The sequence below is a fragment of the Loxodonta africana genome, chromosome 4 (genome assembly GCF_030014295.1).
Source record: "Loxodonta africana isolate mLoxAfr1 chromosome 4, mLoxAfr1.hap2, whole genome shotgun sequence".
Taxonomy (NCBI): Eukaryota; Metazoa; Chordata; class Mammalia; order Proboscidea; family Elephantidae; genus Loxodonta; species Loxodonta africana.
The window spans coordinates 80875422-80898389 of NC_087345.1; the positions used below are offsets into that span (position 1 = coordinate 80875422).

A 22968-nucleotide genomic window follows, 5' to 3' on the forward strand; every position below is an offset into this window, starting at 1 on the left:
TTACAAAGCATCTTCTCTGACCACGAGACCATAAAAGTAGAAGTCAATAACAGAAAAAGCAGGGAAAAGAAATCAAACACTTGGAAACTGAACAATACCCTGCTCAAAAACGACTGGGTTATAGAAGACGTTAAGGAAGGAATAAAGAAATTCATAGAGTCCAGTGAGAATGAAAACACTTCCTATGAGAACCTTTGGGTCACAGCAAAAGCAGTGCTCAGAGGTCAATTTATATCAATAAATGCACACATCCAAAAAGAAGAAAGGGCCAAAATCAAAGAATTATCCCTACAACTTGAACAAATAGAAAGACAGCAACAAAAGAAACCCTCAGGCACCGGAAGAAAGCAAATAATAAAAATTAGAGCGGAATTAAATGAAATAGAGAACAGAAAAACAATTGAAAGAGTTAACAAGACCAAAAGCTGGTTCTTTGAAAAAATTAACATAATCGATAAAACCATTGGCCAAACCGACAAAAGAAAAATAGGAGAGGAAGCAAATAACCTGGATAAGAAATGAAATGGGCAATATTACAACAGACCCAACTGAAATTAAAAAAATCATATTGGATTACTATGAAGAATTGTACTCAAAACAATTTTGAAAACCTAGAAGAAATGGATGAATTTCTAGAAAGACACTACCTACCTAAACTAACACAAACAGAGGTAGAACAACTAAATAAACCCATAAAAAAAGAAGAGGTTGAAAAAGTAATTAAAAAACTCCCAAGAAAAAAAAAATCTCTGGCCTGGACGGCTTCACTGCAGAGTTCTACCAAACTTTCAGAGAAGAGGTAAGTTAACACCACTGCTACTAAAGGTATTTCAGAACATAGAAAAGGATGGAATACTCCCAAACTCATTCCATGAAGCTAGCATATCCCTGATACCAAAACCAGGTAAAGACTCCCAAAAAAAGAATATTACAGACCTATATCCCTCATGAACTTAGATGCAAAAATCCTCAACAAAATTCTAGCCAGTAGAATTCAACAACATATCAAAAAAATAATTCACCATGACCAAGTGGGATTCGTACCAGGTATGCAGGGATGGTTCAACATTAGAAAAACAATTAATGTAATCCATCATATAAATAAAACGAAAGATGAGAACCACATGATCTTATCAATTGATGCAGAAAAGGCATTTGACAAAGTACAGCACCCATTCATGATAAAAACTCTCGGCAAAATATGAATAGAAGAATTCCTCAACATAATAAAGGGCATTTATACAACGCCAACAGCCAATATCATCCTAAATAGAGTCTGAAAGCATTCCCCTTGAGATCGGTACCAGACAAGGATGTCCTTTATCACCACTCTTATTCAGCATTGTGCTGGAGGTCCTAGCCAGAGCAGTTAGACTAGACAAAGAAAGAAAAGGCATCCAGATTGGTAAGGAAGAAGTAACAGTATCTCTGTTGTAGATGACATGATCTTATACACAGAAAACCCTAAAGAATCCTCAAGAAAACTACTGAAACTAATAGAAGAGTTTAGCAGACTATCAGGATACAAGATAAACATACAAAAATCAGTTGAATTCCTCTATACAAACAAAAAACATCGAAAAGGAAATCACCGAATCAATACCATTTACAGTAGCCCCCAAGAAGATAAAATACTTAGGAATAAATCTTACCAGATACGTAAGAGACCTATAGAAAGAATGCGAGACACTACTGCAAGAAACTAAAAGAGACCTACATAAGTGGAAAAACATACCCTGCTCATGGATAGGAAGATTCAACATTGTAAAAATGTCTATTTTACCCAAAGCCATCTATAGATACAATGCAATTCCGATCCAAATTCCAATGGCATTTTTTAATAAGGTGGAGACACAAATCACCAACTGCATGTGGAAGGGAAAGAGGCTCTGGCTAAGTAAAGCATTACTGAAAAAGAAGAACAAAGTGGGAGGCCTCACTGTACCTGCTTTTAGAACCTATTGTACCACCACAGTAGTCAAAACAGCCTGGTAGTGGTACAACAACAGATACATAGACCAATGGAACAGAATTGAGAATCCAGACATAAATTCATCCACACATGAGCAGCTGATATTTGACAAAAGACCAAAGTCAGTTAAATAGGGTAACACAGTCTCTTTAACAAATGGTGCTGGCATAACTGGATATCCATATACAAAAAAATGAAACAAGACCCATACCTCACACCATGCACAAAAACTAACTCAAAATGGACCAAAGACCTAAATATAAAATCTAAAATGATATAGATCATGGAAGAAAAAATAGGGACAGCGCTAGGAGCCCTTATACATGGCATAAGGAATATACAAAACATTACTAACAATGCAGGAGAGAAACTAGATAACTGGGAGCTCCTAAAAATCAAAAACCTATGCCATTCAAAGACTTCACCAAAAAAAGTGAAAAGATTACCTACAGACTGGGAAGGAGTTTTTAGCTATTACATTTCCGATCAGTGTCTGATTCTAAAATCTACATGATACTGTAAAAACTCAACTACAAAAAGAAAAGTAACCCAATTAAAAAATGGGCAAAGGATATGAACAGGCACTTCACTAAAAAAGACATTCATGAGGAAATGCTCACAATCATTAGCCATTAGAGAAATGCAAATCAAAACTACAGTGAGATTCCATCTCACTCCAACAAGGCTGGCATTAATCCAAAAAACACAAAATAAATGTTGGAGAGGTTGTGGAGAGACTGGAACGCTTACACACTGCTGGTGGGAATGGAAAATGATACAGCCACTTTGGAAATGGATTTGGCACTTCCTTAAGAACCTAGAAATAGAACTACCATACGATCCAGCAATCCCACTCCTTGGAATATATCCTAGAGAAAAAAGAGCCTTTACATGAACAGATATATGCACACCCATGTTCACTGCAGCACTGTTTACAATAGCAAAAAATGGAAGCAACCAAGGTGCCCATCAGCAGATGAATGGATAAATAAATTATGGCATATTCACACAATGCAATACTATGCATTGATAAAGGGCAATGATGAATCCATGAAACATTTCATAACATGGAGGAATCTGGAAGGCATTATGCTGAGTGAAATTAGTCAGTTGCAAAAGGACAAATATTGTATGATACCACTATTATAAGAACTCAAGAAATAGTTTAAACAGAAAAGAAAAGATTCTTTGATGGTTCTGAGAGTGGGGAGGGAGGGAGAGGGGTGTCAACTAATTAGATGACAACTATTTTAGGTGAAGGGAAAGACAACACACAATACAGGAGAGGTCAGCACAACTGGACTAAACCAAAAGCAAAGAAGTTTCCTGAATAAACTCAGTACTTCAAAGGCCAGTGTAGCAGGGGCAGGGGTTTGGGGCCCATAGTTTCAGGGGACATCTAAGTCAACTGGCATAAAATCTATTAAGAAAACATTCTGCATCCCACTTTGGAGAGTGGCGCCTGGGGTCTTAAACGCTAGCAAGCGGCCATCTAAGATACATCAATGGGTCTCAACCCACCTGGAGCAAAGGAGAATGAAGAACACCAAAGACGCAAAGGAATTATGAGCCCAAGAGCCAGAAAGGGCCACATAAACCAGAGACTATATCAGCCTGAGACCAGAAGAACTAGATGGTGCCTGGCTACAACCAATGACTGCCCTGACAGGGAACACAACAGAGAACCCCTAAGGAGGCAGGAGAACAGTGGGATGCCAACCTCAAATTCTTGTAAAAAGACCAGACTTAATCGTCTGACTGAGACTAGAAGGACCCCGGAGGTCATAGTCCCCAGACCCTTTATTAGCCCAAGACAGGAACCATTCCCAAAACCAACTCTTCTGACAGGGATTGGACTGGACTATGAGATAGAAAATGACACTGATGAGGAGTGAGCTTCTTGGATCAAGTAGACACGTGAGACTATGTGGGCAGCTCCTGTCTGGAGGGGAGATGAGAAGGTAGAGGGGGTCAGAAGCTGGCCTTATTTACCTGAAAATAGAGAGTGGAGGGGAGTGTGCTGTTTCATCAGGGGCAGAGCAAGTAGGAGTATATAGCAAAGTGTATATAAATTTTTGTATGAGACACTGACTTGCTTTGTAAACTTTCACTTAAAGCACAATTAAAAAAAAAAAATGGAGAGAAAGAAATGACCTAAATGGACGTGAGACGAGACTCTCAAACTTGCTCTTGAACGTCGAGTAGCTAAAGCAAAAGTAAAAAATTGATGAAGTAAAAGAGCTGCACAGAAGATTTCAAAGGGCAACTCAAGAAGACAAAGTAAAGTTATTATGATGACATGTGCAAAGACCTTAGAAAACCAAAAGGGAAGAACATGCTCAGCATTTTTCAAGCTGAAAGAACTGAAAAAATATTTTAATCTTGAGTTGCAATACTGGAGGGTTCTTCAGGGAAAATATTAAATGACGCAGGAAGCATCAAAAGAAGGTGGAAGGAACACAGAATCACTATACCGAGAAGAATTGGTCAACATTCAGCTTTATCAGGAAGTAGCATATGATGAGGGACCAATAGTACTGAATCATAGGAAATTATGGGTAACATTGCGGAGAATGGGAATCCCGGAACACTTAATTGTGCTTATGAAGAATCTGTACGTGGATGAAGAGCAGTCGTTTGCACAGAACAACGGGAAACCACATAGTTTAAGGTCAGGAAAGGTGTGCATCGGGGCTGTATTCTTTCATCATACCTATTCAATCTGTACACTGAGCAGATAATTCTAGAAGTTGGACTATATGAAGAAGAACGAGGCATCAGGATTGGAGGAAGACTTTTTAACAACCTGCGTTATGCAGATGACACAACCTTGCTTGGTGAAAGTGAAGAGGACCTGAAGCTCTTACCAATGAAAATCAAAGACCCCAGCCTTCAGTATGGATTACATCTCAACATAAAACAAAAGTCCTCACAACTGAACCAATAAGCAACACCATGATAAACAGAGAAAAGATTGAGGTTGTCAAGGATTCCACTTTATTTTGATCTACAATCAACACCCATGGAAGCAGCAGTCAAGAAATCAAAAGATGCATTGCATTGGGCAAATCAGCTGCAAAAGACCTCTTTAAAGTGTTGAAAAGCAAAGATGTCACCTTGAGGATTAAGGTGCACCTGATCCAAGCCATGGTATTTTCATTCGCTTCACATGCGTGTGCAAGCTGAACAATGAATAAGGAAGACCAACACCTTTGAATTGTGGTGTTGGTGAAGAATATTGACTATACCATGGACTGCCAAAAGGAAAAACAAATCTGTCTTGGAAGAAGTACAACCAGAATGCTCCTTAGAAGTAAGGATGGCAAGACTATGTCTTACTTACTTTGGACGTGTTATGAGGAGGGGTCAGTTCCTGGAGGACATCATGCTTGCTAAAGTAGAGGGTCAGTGAAAAAGAGGAAGACCCTCAAAGAGATGGACTGACACTGGCTGCCAACAGTGGGCTCAAGCATAGCAACAATTGTGAGGATGGTGCAGGACTGGGCAGTGTTTCATTCTGTTCTACATAGGGTCGCTATGAGTCGGAATCGACTTGACAGCAGTGGGTTTGGTATTGAGAGTATGAAATAACCAAAAATCTAAACCCATTGCTGTTGAGTCGTTTCTGACTCATAGTGACCCTATAGGGCAGAATAGAACTGCCTCATAGAGTTCCCAAGGAGCGCCTGGTGGATTTGAACTGCCAACCTTTTGGTTAGCAGCCGTAGCACTTAACCGCTACGCCACCAGGGTTTCCTGAGAGTATGAAATGGAACTCTTAAAATATAAACTAAGAGTATAATAAATGTTATAGTAAAAGCAAACCATATCTACTTATATGAAAGGAAAGCCTTACTAAGGAATAAATTCTAATTGAAAAACAATACTATTTTTAACATGGTAAGTATTAAGTAAAATATTAATAACTTATAAAAAAATAAAACTTAATTAAATCCTATTAGATATATAAAGTTATTTTAAATAGAAAATGTCAAAACAAAATGAAATCCTAAAAGAAAAAGATGTAATAATCAATGAGAGAATGGTCGTAAGTATAAATTGCAAAAATGTCAACTGTAATTCTTTCTAGTCCTAATTGATTAAATACAGTGATCTTAAAGCAAAAAGAATTATTACTATAAAAATAAAATTGTACGATAGGTAGTCAAATAACTGATATTGAAAAGAAAGTCAGTAATATCAATATAAGTAACTTTCATCTAAAGGAGTAAAACTAAAAGGCTTGGGAGTTACAAAGGAATGATTTTAAGTTGATAAAGTTAAAACTATCTCAAATGTGATGAATATTAAACAGAGTGTAATAACAACTTCAGTGATTTGTATTACTTAAGCTTCTAAATAATGAACTCTAATGAACCAAAATACGATAAAAGGCTATTTCAAATGTAATGAGTATTAAGCAGAGAGTAATAACTTCAGTAGCTCGCCTTAATAACAAGATGGTAAAGCAAGGGATAATATTATAACATAATATAGTTACTAAAAATGGAATAATCACTGAGGTATGTAAAGGGCAATATAGTTCTTATGAGAGTAATACATGAGTAGCATTAAAGGCAAGGGTATGAGTTTGCAGGGAAGGAACCTTGTATTAAAATAGGGAATGATAGTCTAAAATTGGAGTCCGTTATAATAAAAAGTATGACTAGAATAACTAAAAAACTGACTCCAGGTATTTGTTTTTAAATTCCCTACCATTCTATGAGATTGTCAGTAGAACCAGATTACCTCAAAGACAATAAGGATTAAACAAAGAGTAACTAGTTTTAAAGTTACACATGATATAAATGATGTGATATAGAATATTGATAAGAAATACAACAATGAAAATGAGAAAATACAGTTCAAAGATTTCAGCTGTTTTCATAAGAAGAGTATACAGGCCTGGTCCGGAAATCTTGGGAAATGTAAGCAGTTCTTGTCCGGGAGAGAGAGGTTTGAATTTCAGTCCAAGTCTCTTAGTTGGCGGGAGGGTCAGTCAGATGCTTGAATTTTAATTAGTCTTTTGTTCAGCTGTTAAGTCCAAAAAGATTTATTCTTTTTCAATAAGCATAGTTTCCAGACTAAGTAGAAGGTAATTTTAGGTATATTTGGCTTTTGACTATCGAATGGTTCTTTGACCCAAATCCTATGTAGTTAATTTGGCTTCGTATAGTTGTGGATCAGTAGTACTCTGAATTTTTTGGGAGGATTGCAACCAGTTCCACAATACAATTTATGTATGAATTTTCGGATGAGAAACTAATTTGTTCTGTGAACTTTCACCTAAAATACACATAAAGAGAAAACCTTTGGGCAGTGCTACAAACTACAGAAGAAACTGAAACATTTGGGTATTACCATTTTTCTCTGATACTTTTTGTGAAAAATCCTGGAAACAAATACTGGTTTCTAATTTTTCTTAATCTTTATAAGCATGCGGAATACATTATTTAAAAGTTTTAATTCAAGAAGAGCCAGTTTCCTTTTTCTTTAAAACAGTTAACATTTTAACTGTGTCGAAGATAAGATCAGCAAAACGAGAGGAAACTTGAAAAAGAGAAATAGAAGAAACTACATAAACTTGCTTATATTTAACTCCACACAAGACAGGCATATGGGGAACCCAGTTACTTTAAAGTGATTACTGAGATTCTAAATTCCTTTAAATATACTTAGCTTATAGTGTTTGAGGAAACCCTGGTGGCGTAGTGGTTAAGTGCTACGGCTGCTAACCTAAAGGACGAGTGTTCAAGTCCGCCAGGCGCTCCTTGGAGACTCTATGGGACAGTTTTACTCCGTCCTCTACGGTCTCTATGAGTCGGAATCGACTCGACGGCAACGGGTTTGTTTTTTGGTATAGTGTTTGAATATGAACCCCAAACCAGCATCCCGGTAAGGGGGAAGATCCAGGCTTATTTATGAAACGTGTGCAAAAAAAAATCTTCACGCACTTAGAAAATTAACTTTCCAGCCAGTTTCAGCTAGAGAAACAGAAGTTAAAAAAAAAAAAAAAAAAAAAATTTGTGCAGTTTAAAAATGGCGGCCATGCATTAACTCCGTTCACACAGACTCTAGTTTGGAAGATTTAGACCCTAGCTCTAGAGCTCTGATTATTTTAAATCCTAGCCTTGAAAATCTCAAATATTAATCTTGAAGGCTTGGCTGCTGAAAATTCAGCTGCTTGAAACGCAGCAGGTTGTATAGCTAATGCACCAAAACAGAAGAGACAGAAGGAGCAGTGACAGGTGTATGGGAAAGTAATTTTTGCTATTTTATTAAACCTCAATATTGTATATTTTGGAAAAGCAATTTTACTGTTTTGGATGCCTCCAGGTACTAATCAGAAAGGTGATTTTTATTTTCTAATTTACTGTACAGGAAAAATTTAGACATTTCAAAAGTTCTCCATATGAGGCATTTGTCTTTTACTCTGTTTTTTTCTCTTAAGGTAGAGTAGATATGCATGCAAATTTTAGCCTGTTTCAGAGATTAAAGACTAGAAGACCCACTCAAAGAGTACAGAAGGGCAAATGTCCAACCCCCGGTTGTCCTTCAAATAGCAGGATTATAACATTTGCCCATGGATTGGGTGTGAGTTCCCGAGAGGTATTCTTCACTTTTGGATTTGTTATTTCCCATTTCCCTTGTTAACTAAAAGTGCACATAAAAGTCAGAATCAAAATGTCTGGACTTAGAAACGCTTAACCCAAACCCACAAGTGGACAACAATTTTTGCTAAAGTGCCCAAACCTGCAAGCGGAAACATTGACCCTGAACCTGCAGGTGGACAATTAATTTCCTCTAACAGTATCCCAGTAGAAGGCAGAGAACTACTCTTGACATTTATCTTAGGATCAAGGTACTCAAACTTGTGAGCGGAGAACCTAGACCCAGCCGGGCAAGCAGACCAAAACTCAAGGAATAGACTTATTTGTCAGAACCAGAATAGGGAGAAAAGGGAAAACAAATCTAGGGCAAATTAAGAATGAAAGTGAGCTAATAATAATGAAAACAAATTAATAAGAATGAAAGCATACCAGTAACAAAACTCAGAGGCCTTCAGATGCAATAAATGAAGTATCCAAGAGGTACTCACCCAGACAGTCCCCAAAGGTCCATAGGAAAAGGAGAGTCCAGTTGGCTCAGCTCAATCCAAAGCCCATCTTCTCAGCTCTCTGGGGGCTACCACAGTATCCATTCCCTTATTTTTCAGATTAGGAAACTGAGACTGACTTGGTTAAGATAGACAGGTAGGCAGTAAAGCCAGAATTCAACCCCATCTTCCTACCGTTGAACTACCCTTTTCTGTTACCCCAAGCTACACTCAACGGTTTTTTACTGAATGCCTTCCATATGAGATTTCTTGAATTAAATGCGCTGAGAAATGAATAAGACATCTAAAAACATCTAGTAGGACAGAAAAGACCCATCTTGTAAATGGTAAGACAGTAGTTGAGTGCTGAAGGAGGAAGTACATGCATAGTGGTGGGGCTCCTGTAGGGCGTCAGGGAAAGCTTCTTGGAGGAGAGGCAATGGAGCTGATCTTGAAGTCGGATAGGCTTAGAACTTTTGGAGATAAGAGAGGGTGGACCTTCCAGGTGGAGGGAATAAACCTAGCAAAAGTTTGGAGGCCAGGAGGAGGCTCTGTGTCTTGGGACATATATGCTTATGTTTCTGGGAGGAAGGGAATGATAGCCAGAGGAGGCAGCCATGCCACAGATCTGAGAACTGGTGGATTGATGGGTATCACATCGTGTAGGTGTGATACAGGTAATCAGGGGGAGGGAGATGAGCCCAGAGAGACTGGGTGAGTAGCTTCCAGTTAACTGAATGAACAGAAGACGAACTGTAAGTTTTCTGTCCCTGGCTGATTTTGTAAGAATGTGTTTTCACCAGGGAGGGCTGAAACTCCTGTCGAGAGCTCTTTTGTTCCAGTTCCAGTGAATGGGTCCCAGGCTGCCCGCTTGCTTCATCTTCCCGGCCCGGGAGCTTTACAATAGGTTGTCTGACCCATTTCTTCCTCTGCTTTGCCTGTTGCACCGCAGCCTGGTTTTTGTCAAAACTGCAGGGGATTAAAACCTGAAGAACCTCTTCCCTTCTTACCTCCACCAGGACTGCTCCTTTTCTGTTTTCTTACCCGTCTCCCTCTCATTTTGGTAGCCAGAATGATGGCTGTTAACCACCCCGGTTATTTTAGCATTTCAGGTAAAGGGATGTGTTGAGAGCAGAGGTTTGATTTGCTGGGACTGTTATTTGAATCCGCCAGGCGCTCCTTGGAAACTCTGTGGGGCAGTTCTACTCTGTCCTACAGGGTCGCTATGAGTCGGAATCGAATTGATGGCACTGGGGTTTTGGGTTCTTACGAATACTGAATCCTTACTTAGATTTGGAGAAGCCAGATGGTGGGGGAGGGCCACTGGGAGGACTGTATGAGGTTGTCTCCCTGCAAACCTTCATGGCGTTGTCTCTGCTGTGAGAAGACTTTATCCTTTCATACCTTTTCATGTCAGAGTGTGATGCTGTGTCATTCTGAGGGGGATGTGCTGACTCAGCACCTTTACAGACTGCTCTGTTGTCCATTTTTGTTAGCTTCCTAGGCTGTCGCTTGGAGGAGAGAACAGACAGGGAAGCCTTTCAATCTGTGTGTGTTGTGTGTGTGCATATGTGCACACATCAATGTGTCTGTCTGAAAAAACTGGATGTATCTTTGAGGAGAGTCGGAATCTCACACAGAGGTCTCAGTCTGGAGGTTCCATGAGAAAGGGCTGGGCAAAGGGAGTCTCCCTTCAGTCTTTCAGTGAGTGTTTTACTGACTGTACTACTGGGCTGAGCGGAGTCAGAAAGTAGGTGAGCATTGGGTGGCGTGGGTGTGGGTGGAGGGATAGCAGGCAGGCTGGAGACGTGGATCAGTTACATAAATGCAGGCAGATAACATCAGGCATTAAACCTTATTTTTTTTCTTGGGCACTACCCACTTCCTTTGTGGGAGCAGGGGTGGAATCGGGCTAGACATGGTGTGCAGGCAGGGAAAGGTCTTTAGAGGATGCTGCCCTGGGCTGAGAGCAGTGCCGCTGGGGGTGTAGGCGGAAGGACAAATGGATGGTCCTGGTCTTCCACAGGAGCAGGGTAGCCACCGTCATGTATTTGTGTATGTCTCTGTTGTTAGTGCCAGGATTCTGGACCTGTGCCTACTTTTATTAGGGTTTAGGGACCTTAATAAAAAGGGGCATACTTCAGAAAAAGGTGATGGTTCTGAGGAGAGGAACAGTAGCTCCTTTTTACCCCTTTTCCTCACCCATTCTGTTAGATACTGGCTTCTACTAAGATTTTTTTTACCAAGATTACCAAAGTTTAAGGGTGACTTTGGGGAGAAGAGTGAAGGCATTTTCTCTGTACATCCCCAGTGCTGCAGACACCTCAGGGCTCCCAGGATATATCAGACCCAAAGTAGAATCACAGTATAGTCAGAGCTGGGTTTTCCAAATTCCCTTGTTATATAGAGCTGTGTGTGAAAGGGCTAGGGAAGGTGGAGGGACTGGGTCTGGCAATATTGAGTGAGAGAGAAGTCCATCCCACACCTCCATAAGGCCAACTCTGAGGGTGAAAATTTCTGAGTTGATGCATTTCTCTAACCAAACTTTCTTTCTACTAGGTTACCTTTGGTCTGAAATAGACTTTCTACAGTTTATCAGACTCAGATTAGAGTACAGGGCAGGTGCTTAACTTTAATTCTTAGCTTGGAGTCTCTGGTTTTGATCATGTAGGAGCCTTGACTTCAAGCTTTGCCTTGGAGAGGGAAAGGAAGACACAATGCTTAGGGGACACTGAACAGAATTTTGTTAAGGGCGATGGTTGAACAATTACGATGAACATAATTAATGTCACTGAACTGTATGTGTGAAGATTGTAGAAATGGCAAATGTTTTACTACCTACGTGTTTACCACAATAAAAAATAAAAAGTAAAGCTTTCCCTGGGACATTTGATTCTAACCAAAGTGAGGCATGATGTTCAGAATACCCTGGAGTGTGGGACTGTGTCCTTTCCCCCTGTTCCTGTCATGGACAGGACCCTACATTTGTTATCTTTCCTTGTCTCTGCAGACCTCTGTCTCCCCTGTCTTCATCTACCTTACCTCTCTATTGGCTGGCCCACTGTTGTGTGGACTTGTACATGATGAATTGTGAACTTCTAGCTACATGTGGTGCCCTTGGGTACTTGGAGGGAGACACTTACCACAAGGAACCAGATTGCTTGGGTAAGTACCTTGTTGAGGAAACAGGTAAAAAAAACTTGCCTCAGTTGACGTGGTCTGTTGATTTCTCAAGCCATGGGTATGAAAAGCACATGCCTGGGTGGAGCTTCTTGCAGAATTCCATGTAATTGTCTAATTCTGTCCCTGAAGAGAGCGTGAAGGATTTAATTCGCTACTTGAGGCATGAGGATGAGACGCGAGATGTGCGGCAGCAGCTGGGGGCAGCCCAGATCCTGCAGAGTGACCTCCTACCCATCCTTACCCAACACCGCCAGGACAAGCCTCTCTTTGATGCTGTTATCAGGTTGATTACCCAGCCTTTTAAGTTTTACCATGTGCCAGCCTTTAGTGTTCAAGCTGGTAGGTTTTGGTGTTTGTGCTTGGTGAGGAAACTATACAGCTTTTCCCGCCTTCATTGTTTCTGCAGGCTGATGGTGAACTTGACACAGCCAGCCTTGCTCTGTTTCGGCAGTGTACCCAAGGAGCCCAGCTTCCGGCACCATTTTCTGCAGGTGCTAACTTATCTGCAGGCCTACAAAGAGGTGAGGCTTTCCTTCAGAGTCCCTGGGGCAAAGTTTCAGGGAAGTAGGAGAGGAGTGAGTAGGCACTACTTAAGGCCCATGCCTCTATCTTGTAGACCTTTGCCAGTGAGAAGGCTTTTGGGGTCCTCAGTGAAACCTTGTATGAACTGCTTCAGCTGGTAAGTCTCCACCTTAGAAAATCCCACAGGTCAGTTGGCACCTTGTACCTCCTGTGGGCAGAGCTCCAGACGTGGCATTGTAAGGAGGTGCTGAGTTTGGAGATGTGAATCTAGTCTTTGGGATAAAAAAAAACCAGTCTATAGCCTCTGTCTGCCTCAGGACTGCTTGAACTCTTCCCCGTCTTCCTTCTTAATGCTGATCCTCCTCTATGCCCTCATCCTCCAGCCAGGGTAGATGCTGCCTGCCTCCCACAGGGAGTCTTTTCCTCTTAACTTCCCTTCTTCTGACCAGGGCTGGGAGGAACGGCAGGAAGAAGACAACTTGCTGATTGAGCGGATCTTGCTGCTGGTTAGAAACATTCTCCATGTCCCAGCTGACCCTGATCAGGAGAAGGTGAGCACCTTGGGTAGTCTGAATTCTGTTCTGGTTGGGTTTAGGTACCCTTTTTAGGCTTTTCTGTCTTCTGACAAAGCTGGGGGAAGAACCTTGGTCATGGAATGAATGAGCTGGAGAACTTCAAGGCAGGGCAGTAGAACTGAATGACCTTCCTTTCTTCCCTTCACCACTCACTGCTCAGAGTATCGATGATGATGCCAGTGTTCATGACCAACTTCTCTGGGCAATTCACCTCAGTGGCCTGGACGACCTGCTCCTCTTCCTGGCCAGCTCGTCTGCTGAGCAGCAATGGAGCCTGCATGTACTAGAGATCATCTCCCTTATGTTCCGTGACCAGGTGAGACCCTGGCCTGTTGCCCGAGTCTTCTCTGCCCATGTACTTTCCTGCTATGTGGCCAGAATTGTTCTTATGACAACAGCTGAATTATCTCGAGTGTCTGCAGGTATAGTAGCCATGTCATGAGTATGGGTTGCCATCGGTGGTCCTGTTTTGTTCACTCTTTCCATCTGCAGTAGAAGTGAAGTGAGGATAACGAATGATCGTCCTTTTGACTCTTCCCTTCTTTTTGCAAATCTAGAACCCTGAGCAGCTGGCAGGAGTAGGGCAGGGACACTTAGCTCAGGAGCGGAGCACAGATGTGGCAGAACTGGAGGTGTTGCGGCAGCGAGAGATGGCAGAAAAGAAGACTCGAGCCCTTCAGCGAGGCAACAGGTGAGTGGCAGAGAGCTGCTCTACCCAGGCTCCCATTCCTGCTCTGTGGTATACTGAGGCCCCTGGGCCAAATTCACTAAGACAGTGTGACTGGATAAAAACAAGAAAAACCCGTTGCTGTTGAGTCCATTCTGACTCATAGTGACCCTATAGGACAGAGTAGAACTCCCCCATAGGGTTTCCAAGGAGCAGCTGGTATGCTCCAACTGCGCACCTTTTTTTTTTTTTTTTTTTTTTGATTTTTATTATGCTTTAGGTGGAAGTTTACAAATCAAGTCAGTCTTTCAGATAAAAATTTATATACACCTTGCTGTATACTCCTAATTGCTCTCCCCCCAGTGAGACAGCCTGCTCCTTCCTTCCACTCTCTATTTTCGTGTCCATTCCGTCAGCTTCCAACCCCCTCCGCCCTCTTATCTCCGCTCCAGATAGGAGATGCTAGCATAGTCTCAAGTGTCTGCCTGATCTAAGAAGCTCATTCTTCACCAGCATCTTTTTCTATCCCATTGTCCAGTCCAATCCCTGTCTGAAGAGTTGGCTTCGAGAATGGTTCCTGCCCTGGGCTAATAGAAGGTCTGGGGACCATGACCACTGAGGTCCTTTTAGTCTCAGTCAGACCATTAAGTTTGGTCTTTTTCTGAGAATTTAGGATCTGCCTCCCACTGCTTTCCTGCTACCTCAGGGGTTCTCTGTTGTGTTCCCTGTCAGGGCAGTCATCGGTTGTAGCCAGGTACCATCTAGTTCTTCTGGTCTCAGGCTGATGTAGTCTCTTATTTATGTGGCCCTTTCTGTCTCTTGGGCTCGTAATTACCTTGTGTCCTTGGTGTTCTTCATTTTCCTTTGATCCAGGTGGGTTGAGACCAATTGATGCATCTTAGATGGCTGCTTGCTAGCATTTAAGACCCCAGACACCACTCTTCAAAGTGGGATGCAGAATGTTTTCTTAATAGATTTTATTATGCCAGTTGACTTAGATGTCCCCTGAAACCATGGTCCCCAGACCCCTGCCCCTGCTACGCTGGCCTTCGAAGCATTTAGTTTATTCAGGAAACTTCTTTGCTTTTGGGTTAGTCCAGCTGTGCTGACCTCTCCTGTATTGTGTGTTGTCTTTCCCTTCACCTAAAGTAGTTCTTATCTACTATCTAATTAGTGAATACCCCTCTCCCTCCTTCCCTGCCCACTCTTGTAACCATCAAAGAACATTTTCTTCTCTGTTTGAACTATTTCTCGAGTTCTTATAATAGTGGTCTTATACACTATTTGTCCTTTTGCAACTGACTAATTTCACTCAGCGTAATGCCTTCCAGATTGCTCCATGTCATGAAATGTTTCACAGATTTATCACTGTTCTTTATTGATGCGTAGTATTCCATTGTGTGAATATACCATAATTTATTTATCTGTTCATCCATTGATGGGCACCTTGGTTGCTTCCGTCTTTTTGCTGTTGTAAACAGTGCTGCAGTGAACATGGGTGTGCATATATCTCTTCGTGTAAAGGCTTTTATTTCTCTAGGATATATTCCGAGGAGTGGGATTGCTGGATCGTATGGTAGTTCTATTTCTAGCTTTTTAAGGAAGCGCCAAATTGATTTCCAAAGTGGTTGTAGAATTTTACATTCCCACCAGCAGTGTATAAGTGTTCCAATCTCTCCACAACCTCTCCAACATTTATTATTTTGTGTTTTTTGGATTAATGCCAGCCTTGTTGGAGTGAGATGGAATCTCGTTATAGTTTCGATTTGCATTTCTCTAATGGCTGATAATCGTGAGCTTTTCCTCATGTATCTGTTAACTGCCTGAAAGTCTTCTTTAGTGAAGTGTCTATTCATATCTTTTGCCCATTTTTTAATTGGGGTATTTGTCTTTTTGTAGTTGAGTTTTTCCAACTTCCCACCTTTTTATTAGCAGCCAAACTTTTAACCACTGTGCCACCAGGGCTCCGTGACTGGTAACATTTTACAGTTATAACATGCTCTGATGTGCTGATAAAAGAGAATGGGGATAAATCTTCCAGAGAATTGAGGAATCACCCTGAATTTTTTTCTACAGGCATTCTCGATTTGGGGGCTCCTACATTGTCCAGGGGCTGAAATCCATTGGGGAGAGGGACGTCATCTTTCACAAGGGTCTTCACAATGTGAGTGTGCTCACGTCTAGGGTGGGAGCATTGTGGAGTTAAAGGGCCTAAGAAGAATAAGCTTCTCTGAAGTTAAAGCTTCTATGTACTTGGGTGTGGAAAGTTGGAGACAGTAAGAAAAATAATGCCTTTGGCATTAGCCATGTACCAAAGCTTAGTACCAAAGGGAGAGAAGCTTCTAAGAGTTTCTTCTGAGAAAATTGTAGCACCAGAAATCTGGAGAGAGCTGCAAGGGAGAGTGGTGGCTGTGAGTAATTCTGATTCTCCATTCCTTACCCCCAGCTCCAAAATTACAGTTCAGATATGGGAAAACAGCGGCGAAGGGTGCCTAAACGTCGCCAAGCTGCCCAGGAGCTGTCCACTCAACGCCGCTCTGCCCTCAATGTGCGACTCTTCCTCAGAGACTTCTGCTCAGAATTCCTAGAGAACTGTTATAACCGGCTCATGGGCTCCGTGAAGGTCAGAGACTTGAACAGATAAGGGGTATATGGAGAGGTGAACAGGGAGGTAATGGGATCAGTGATGGATAAGAAGGGCAGCATGTGGACTAGTAAGTGGGAAGGGTTTAAGGACCCCTGAGAAATGGTGAAGATGTCAGGAGGGAGTGTGTTACTGGCATGACAAAAAAGGCTTTGGAGAAACTGCCCCAGGGTAAGGGGAAGGAAATAATGGAGAGACCTGAGGAAACTCAAGAGAGTTGGAAATTGTGGATCCTAGAGCATTACCGTGGTGTCCAGGGTCTACCCTGCCATCACAGGACAGGAGGAAGTTAAAAGCCCAGAGGTCATGAGATGGCCTTTTTTCTCTGGATTTTAGGATCACCTGCTTCGAGAGAAAGCTCAGCAGCATGATGAGACCTACTACATGTGGGCCTTGGCTTTCTTCATGGCCTTCAACCGAGCTGCCACCTTCCGGCCAGGCCTGGTTTCTGAGACCCTTAGTGTCCGGACCTTCCACTTTGTTGAGCAGAACCTCACCAACTACTATGAAATGATGCTGACTGACCGCAAGGAAGCCGTCTCCTGGGCACGCCGGTGAGTGGGATGGGTATTAGGGTCAGAGTGGGGATCTTGGCCACACTCTGAGTGCCTGAATTCTGGGTGATATGTCTTCCCTGTTTCAGGTTTGAAGTGGTTAAGCTGGGGAGGCGGGACTAGGTGGGTCATTCTGTTTTTTGTGGAATAGTTTTTTAGGGGAGTGCAATTTCCATGAGCCAGTGCCCGAAGTTATCTTCCATTTCACCCCTATCCCTCACCTCGCAGGATGCACCTGGCTCTGAAGGCCTACCAGGAGTTGCTAGCCACAGTGAATGAGATGGATACGTCCTCGGATGAGGCTGTGAGGGAGAGCAGCCGCATCATCAAGAGTGAGGCCCTGGCTTGGTCCCTGGCCCCAGCCTTCCCCATCTCTTGACCAGAATCTCTCTCTTCCCAACTTCGTCCATCTCTCCTCCTCCCAAACTTTCCAGACCAGTCCTTTCATTTCTCTCTCTTCCCCTTTCCTAGACAACATTTTCTATGTGATGGAATACCGAGAACTATTCCTGGCACTCTTCCGAAAGTTTGATGAGAGATGCCAGCCCCGCTCCTTCCTTCGTGACCTGGTGGAAACAACCCACCTCTTCCTCAAGATGTTGGAGCGATTTTGTCGGAGCCGCGGGAACTTGGTGGTGCAGGTAAATGGGCAGCCCCAGGATGTGGGAAGAGCTGTAGGGGAAGATGAAGGACAGGCAACTCTTTCTCCTCACCTTTTCTGCAGCTTAAGCTCATCTGTGGGAACTACTGTGAACCAAGAGGATAAAAAGGTTGGTTTGTGTTGCCGATGCGGGTCTACCATAGTTTCCTACTCATATTAACTTAATCCCTGGTAACCATAAGTATCTTAATTCATTCAACAAATATTAATTGAATACCTACTATGTGCCAAGCATGTAGACCCTGGAGATTCATAATTTTAGAGTTTAATACTTATTCTGTAATATTCCCTACTTACACGTCAGCAGCATTGTAGTGAGATGGAAAGAGCCGTAAGGTCAGGAGGTCTGGAATCTAGTCCTGCATTATTAGGTACTGCTCACGTCGGTCTCCAGATCCCTAAAATTGGAATTATAATCTCTTTTCTATTAAAGGATGTACCATGAGCCTAATGTGAAATAATAGATGAAAAGTATGGAACAAAATGAAAACATCAAGGAATTTATATCCTGGAGACACAGGGACTTTGCTTTGTAAAAACAAAAAAAAGGGTTTTGCACCAGAGCCTTCCTATAATTGTAGTTTCTACAGCTTAAAAATCCTGTCAGAATTGGACCTGAAAGAGGCAGTGGTACTAATGATATCACTAATACTAGTGGTCTTTGCTAAAAGGTATATATTTATACTAAAGGCTCTCTTGTATTATTAATTAAAAAAAAAAAAACGTTGTTGTCAAGTCAATTCCGACTCGCAGCAGTCTTATAGGGCAGAGTAGAACTGTCCCATAGGGTTTCCAAGGCTATAATCTTTACGGAACCAAACTGCCGCATCCTTCCCCCACAGAGGGGCTGGTGGGTTCGAACTGGCAACCTTTCCAGTTAACAAACGAGTGCTTAACCTCTGTGCCACCAGGGCTCCTTATCAATCATAATAGGTGCTGTCATTTATTGGGAAACCTTAGGGTGTAGTGGTTAAGAGTTCGGCTGCTAAGCAAAATTTCGGCAGTTCGAATCCACCAGGCGCTCCTTAGAAACCCTATGGGGCAGTTCTACTCTGTCCTACAGGGTTGCTATGAGTTGGAATCAACTCAGCAGCACTGGGTTTGGTTTTGGCTATCATTTATTGAATGTTTACTATATGTCAGATCCTGTGCTAAGGTTTTCATGTAATTCTTGCAGCGGCCCTAGGAGATTTACACAGAGAGGTTAAGTAACTTCTCCAAGGTCTTTCTAGTAAGTGGTTAGAGTCAGACTTCAGATCCAGATCTGCTTGGATTCCAAAGCTTATGCTCTTAACCTCTGGTGTGTTTGACTATAAGTTTCTTGAAGAGAGCATACGTTTTCTTTTACTGTGAACCTCAAGGGCCTCCCAGTCCATCTTATGAGCATTTTGAGGATCCACATCAAAGACTGGTTCACAGCTGTGACTTGGGGGGAGGCAGGATTTGGGCATTGCCTCTCACTCTCTTGCTTTTTTTTTTTACTAATTTTTATTGTGCTTTAAGTGAAAGTTTACAAATCAAGTCAGTCTCTCACATAGAAACCCATATACACCTTGCCACACACTCCCAATTACTCCCTCCTCAATGAGACAGCCCGCTCTCTCCCTCCACTCTCTCTTTTCGTGTCCATTTTGCCAGATTCTAACCGCCTCCACCCTCTCATCTCCCCTCCAGGCAGGAGATGCCAACATACTCTCAAGTGTCCACCTGATCCAAGAAGCTCACTCCTCACCAGCATCCCTCTCCCACCCATTGTCCAGTCTAATCCATGTCTGAAGAGTTGGCTTCAGGAATGGTTCCTGTCCTGGGCCAACAGAACGTCTGGGGGCCATGACCACTGGGGTCCTTCTAGTCTCAGTCAGACCATTAAGCCTGGTCTTATGAGAATTTGAGGTCTGCATCCCACTGTTCTCCTGCTCCCTCAGGGGTTCTCTGTTGTGTTCCCTGTCAGGGCAGTCATCGGTTGTAGCCAGGCACCATCTAGTTCTGGTCTCAGGCTGATGTAGTCTCTGGTTTTTGTGGCCCTTTCTGTCTCTTGGGCTCGTAATCGCCTAGTGTCCTTGGTGTTCTTCATTTTCCTTTGATCCAGGTGAGTTGAGACCCATTGATGCATCTTAGATGGCTGCTTGGTAGCGTTTAAGACCTCAGACCCCTCTCTTCAAAGTGGGATGCAGAATGTTTTCTTAATAGATTTTATTATGCCAATTGACTTAGATGTCCCCTGAAACCATGGTCCCCAGACCCCTGCCCCTGCTACGCTGGCCTTCGAAGCATTCAGTTTATTCAGGAAACTTCTTTGCTTTTGGTTTAGTCCAGTTGTGCTGACCTCCCCTGTATTGTGTGCTGTCTTCCCCTTCACCTAAAGTAGTTCTTATGTACTATCTAATTAGTGAATGCCCCTCTCCCACCCTCCCTCCCTCCCCCCTCTCGTAACCATAAAAGAACGTTTTCTTCTCAGTTTAAACTATTTCTCAAGTTCTTATAACAGTGGTTTTATACAATATTTGTCCTTTTGCAACTGACTAATTTCGGTCAGCATAATGCCTTCCAGGTTCCTCCATGTTATGAAATGTTTCACAGATTCCTCATTGTTCTTTATCGATGCATATTATTCCATTGTGTGAATATGCTATAATTTATTTACCCATTCATGCATTGATGAGCACTTTGGTTGCTTCCATTTTTTGCTATTGTAAACAGTGCTGCAGTAAACATGGGTGTGCATATATCTGTTCGTGTAAAGGCTCTATTTCTGTAGAATGTATGCTGAGGAGTGGGATTGCTGGATCATATGGTAGTTCTATTTCTAGCTTTCTAAGGAAGCACCAGATCAATTTCCAAAGTGGTTGTACCATTTGACGTTCCCACCAGCAGTGTAGAAGTGTTCCAATCTCTCCACAACCTCTCCAACATTTACTATTTTGTGTTTTTTGGATTAATGCCAGCCTTGTTGGAGTGAGATGAAATCTCCTTGTAGTTTTGATCTGCATTTCTCTAATGGCTAATGATCGTGAACATTTCCTCATGTATCTGTTAGCTACCTGAATGTCTTCTTTAGTAAGTGTCTATTCATATCTTTTGCCCGTTTTTTAATTGGGTTATTTGTCTTTTTGCAGTTGAGTTTTTGCAGTATCATGTAAATTTTAGAAATCAGGTGCTGATCAGAAATGTCGTAGCTAAAAACTTTTTCCCAGTCTGTAGGTAGTCTTTTCACTCTTTTGGTGAAGTCTTTGTATGAGCATAAGTGTTTGATTTTTAGGGGCTCCCAGTTATCTAGTTTTTCTTCTACATTCTTTAAAATGTTTTGTGTACTGTTTATGCCATGTATTAGGGCTCCTAATGTTGTCCCTATTTTTTTTTCCATGATCTGTATCATTTTAGATTTTATATTTAGGTCTTTGATCCATTTTGAGTTAGTTTTTGTGCATGGAATGAGGTATGGATCTTGTTTCATTTTTTGCAAATGGATATCCAGTTATGCCAGCACCATTTGTTAAAAAGACTGTCTTTTCCCCATTTAACTGTTTTGGAGCCTTTGTCAAATATGAGCTGCTCATATGTGGATGGATTTATGTCTGGATTCTCAATTCTGTTCCTTTGGTCTGTGTATCTGTTTTTGTACCGGTATCAGGCTGTTTTGACTACTGTGGTGGTGTACAAAACAGGTAAAGTAAGGCCTCCCACTTTGTTCTTCTTTTTCAGTAAGTAATGCCTTATTTATCCGGGGCCTCTTTTCTCTTGCTTCTTAAGAGAAAAAATAATAGCTTATATTTACATAGTGCTTCAGAATTTTGAAAGCTTTTTCATTCATTTCATTTAGAATTTCTTATATTTGATCCTTATAGCCAATATGTTACTCTGCAGGCTTCTGTTCAAGATATCACTGCTTTTAGGAGCCGTTTCTAACCCCAAGAAATGGGTTACTTGCTGTTCCTGTGTTTTGATATGGCATCTTAAGCTCATCCATGTTATAGCTCTTACCACACTGTAATGTCATTACCTGTTTATTGATCTGTCTAGCTAATTAATTTTGTTATAGGGAAGGAAGTGATGAGAGAAAGGCCTCTTTGCCCTCCTGCCATGCTTACACAGTTCTTTCCCTGTAGAATAAACGAAAGAAGAGAAAGAAGAAGAAGAAGGCCCTAGACCAGCCTTCTGCTTCTAATAATATCCCATGTAGCCTAGAGGAACTGGAGGCCACGTGGCCAGCCTTGGCTGAGCAGCTGCTGTGCTATGGCCAGGTAGGTGGTTGCAGAAGCACTATCTTCCTTGAGGGTGGTGCTCTGGGTAGGCTGTCTGGGTTTCCCTCCTCTCTGCTCCCTTAGTGTTACCCTTCTCTAGGCTCCTCAGCTCAGTTTGGACTCCGTGGTTCCCTTTGATGCGGCCTCAGAGGTGCCAGTGGAAGAGCAGCGGGCAGAAGCCATGGTGCGGATTCAAGACTGTCTCCTGGCTGGCCAGGCCCCACAGGCCCTGAGCCTTCTCAGGTCTGCCCGGTAAGAACCCTGCCACCCCCTCCTGGACCCAGTTCCTGGGCTTTTGGGGTTGGGAGAACCTCTCACTGTAGTACAGGGGTTCTCAGTCTTCAAAAGAGAGACATTCCATCGGAATCTTGGGGGTCAATATTGAGCAGTGGGTCCTGGGGAGAGTTTTGATTGGTTTGTTGGTTGTTGTTTTTGAGAACGACCAGAAAGCACAGTTAATTAGGAAAAAATTAAGATAGTTTTACTAGTCAAAGATAACCATTACTAACATTTTGATGAGTAACCTTCCAAAGTATTTTTCCCCCTTTGTGTAGTATATAGATATATACACCTTCTTTTTACAAAAATGGAATATTGCACATGCTGATTTGTAATTTTTTTTTTCACTTCTCAATATATTGTGAGCACCATTTCTCATCAGCTGTGTTTTTATAATTGTTAGTGGCTGTAAAATACCATTGTGTGAATACGTACATTTGCTTAATCAAGTTTCAAGCATTTAGATTGTTTGCATTTTGTTCTTCTGTGATTTTCATTGCCATGTGGCTTATGAGGAAAATTTTTTGTAGAGCTTTTGTTTCATCTTTGAGGTAACAATTTGCATTCTCTTTCT

At 42.0% G+C, this 22968-nt stretch overlaps 1 protein-coding gene across 6 annotated transcripts in view; it reads left to right on the forward strand.

The window, feature by feature from the left end:
• The window catches only part of TIMELESS (timeless circadian regulator), a 45760-nt gene that overhangs the window by 8347 nt on the left and 14445 nt on the right, over positions 1–22968 (forward strand). For all 6 annotated transcript variants that reach the window (XR_010321828.1, XM_064284055.1, XM_064284050.1 and 3 more), the window contains exons 2-15: positions 12079–12233; positions 12381–12534; positions 12658–12772; positions 12868–12930; positions 13223–13324; positions 13509–13664; positions 13906–14039; positions 16092–16179; positions 16462–16638; positions 16996–17213; positions 17442–17545; positions 17685–17854; positions 21981–22115; positions 22216–22367. Coding sequence is in view for 5 of the 6 variants with exons in the window: in XM_064284055.1 (XP_064140125.1) it covers positions 12149–12233; positions 12381–12534; positions 12658–12772; positions 12868–12930; positions 13223–13324; positions 13509–13664; positions 13906–14039; positions 16092–16179; positions 16462–16638; positions 16996–17213; positions 17442–17545; positions 17685–17854; positions 21981–22115; positions 22216–22367 (1853 nt within the window). In the remaining variant the exon portion in view is untranslated. The remainder of the gene's footprint in view (positions 1–12078; positions 12234–12380; positions 12535–12657; positions 12773–12867; positions 12931–13222; positions 13325–13508; positions 13665–13905; positions 14040–16091; positions 16180–16461; positions 16639–16995; positions 17214–17441; positions 17546–17684; positions 17855–21980; positions 22116–22215; positions 22368–22968) is intronic.